Source organism: Etheostoma spectabile, chromosome 13 (assembly GCF_008692095.1).
Source record: "Etheostoma spectabile isolate EspeVRDwgs_2016 chromosome 13, UIUC_Espe_1.0, whole genome shotgun sequence".
Lineage (NCBI taxonomy): Eukaryota > Metazoa > Chordata > Actinopteri > Perciformes > Percidae > Etheostoma > Etheostoma spectabile.
This window is the reverse complement of record NC_045745.1, coordinates 453886-456126: the sequence shown is the minus strand read 5'-3', so window position 1 is coordinate 456126 and position 2241 is coordinate 453886. Positions and strand designations below refer to the sequence as shown.

The following is a 2241-nucleotide window of genomic DNA, read 5'->3' as shown; positions in this document are numbered from 1 at the left end:
CTTTGGCTAAATCCTGGATCTTCACAATCCTACATACAGCACATTTAAACATGTTGCTATAAACTACCAAGTCTATCAAATGGAATGCTTGCTATTTCAGAGTAGTCACCGTCATTCTAAGGCCCACCACGGAGCATAAAAAAATTTGGTGAAAAGAAAACATTGTACATAATATACGATGATAACAACAACATAGTATGTTTTTAACAACAAAACCACTCCTGGAGTATTTTGGCTTAAAAAATTATGATGTGAGGGCGCCTGGATAGCTAAGTTGGTAGAGCGGCACCCATATATAGAGGTTTAGTTCTCGGCGTAGCGAGCCTGGGTTTGACCCCAAACCGTGGCCCTTTGCTGCATATAATTCCCCTTCTCTCTCCCCTTTCATGTCTTCAGCTGTCCTATCAAAATAAAGGCCAAAAATACACAGAAAAAAGCAACAACAGGAACTATTTTCCAAATAATGGAGCTGTTTAGGTAAAAAGCGGAATACATCTAATGTGCTTATGCAACTCAAAACTGTCAAAAAAATTTTAGCAGGAAATACAACTATTGCAATGTTATCTTTCAGTGTTACCAGCCGTCATTCTAAAGGATGCCCTTCCATGGGGTGTCAAGTTTCTGGAACAAGAACATTAACATCAAAATCTGTGGCTCAAGCACAAGTCAACCCCACCACCTGAGTAAGCCACAGTGAAAGCTAAGAAGTGAAAAATCCTTACCCTCTTTTCACTTTAGTGAAGTCAAAAGCAACTTGTCTGTAGGACACAGCCTTCTCATTCAGGTAGCGGCTATACCTCCTTATGAACGTTGACATATCATAGCCTACATTACAAAGAAAAGAAATGAGGGGGTCATGATGCATGTCACGGCACAGATGAAAATTGGATGAGTATTCAAAGGATTATTGCTGCAGAATGTGTACAGTGTTGGTAATATACCCTGTAGGCCACTTTTGTCCAAAAAATTGCTGAGGTTGAATAGTGTGTTCCTTGAAGCCAGATATTGTATAAATCTCTGCAAAAATACAAAAAAATAACACCATATGAGGAACTCTGTATTCTTGCAAAAGGGGAGTTTACCAAAAATGAGGCTTTTGAAACAGCTGTTGTGCAATGAACAGCTTTACTTGTGGGCATGTGACATTTAATGCTGCACTACTGTGAGATAACAATACCATACCCCATGCCAACATAGTGTATTTTGTCAACTTTATCAGATAAGTTATTTAACAAAAATCCTTTATGATATTTCCATCCAAGCAAAGGTGGAGAACAGTTAAGTGCTGACCTCATTGCCGTAGACCATCAGATGGTGTGTGGTGGTGAGGGACTTGAACACAACCACCCAGCTGGTGTTGGCGGTCCTCTCAAACAGTGTGTCAGCCAGCTGAGGGATGTTCACATTCATCTCATTTGTGCACTGAATCAAGTCTGAGGGAGGAGAGAGAGAGAGGCAGTCAATCCACAGCACCTTAGAGGAAGCACACACATTTGCTGCTCAGTGAAAGCAGAGATTTAATCCATGTAGTGTCCTCATCAAAGCATGTAAGGAGCCTAGCTAGTAAGGATAGCTATAAGTTAAACTATAGAACACAGCTGGGTGGTCAAAGTTGTCAGATGTGGGAAACACCATGGGCCTGTGCCCATCTTCTGTAGCAAATAAACAATAACAAGAGACATTCTTAATTCTCAAACTCATGTGACGAATCCTGAGAAGTAAACCCTGACAACAATTTTACCTGCTTTCTACAGTCCCACGACAGGTAATCAGAAATCATCGAACTGGCATGACGTGCCAAAGGATTGTATTTGTTTTGTCCTCTTCTAGAAATCATGTAACATGAGCATGATCCCAGTTATACAATATCCATCCCCATCAGATGACCAAAAAGATGCTTGGCAGAAAATGCAGTTTAAGATTTATGTGAATTCAGGATTTGAAGGGAGATGAATACAGCCTGACCCCCCTCAACCCTGGCGCAGATTCTTCCTTTTTTTTTTCCCTTCCTGCAAACTTATTTTATACTTCCTCCCCTACCGATTCCTCAAGATGTGAAAATAATAGCAACACTTACAGTTCCACTCTAAATCCCCATTGCATGTTTCTAATTGTGTTTTATTGGCTATGGTATTACTATAAATTCAAAATTAAAAAGTTTAGGTTGAAGTAGGGCACTAAAATGGACTAATTATAATAGTAAGGTATATATATATATATATATATATATATATATATATA

At 39.3% G+C, this 2241-nt stretch overlaps 1 protein-coding gene across 18 annotated transcripts in view; it reads right to left on the bottom strand.

The window, feature by feature from the left end:
- Positions 1 to 2241, bottom strand: part of picalma (phosphatidylinositol binding clathrin assembly protein a) — a gene marked incomplete at its 3' end in the record, with an annotated part of 40804 nt that overhangs the window by 21309 nt on the left and 17254 nt on the right. For all 18 annotated transcript variants that reach the window (XM_032533588.1, XM_032533589.1, XM_032533593.1 and 15 more), the window contains 3 exon segments: positions 723 to 825; positions 942 to 1017; positions 1291 to 1433. In XM_032533588.1, the coding sequence (XP_032389479.1) occupies positions 723 to 825; positions 942 to 1017; positions 1291 to 1433 (322 nt within the window).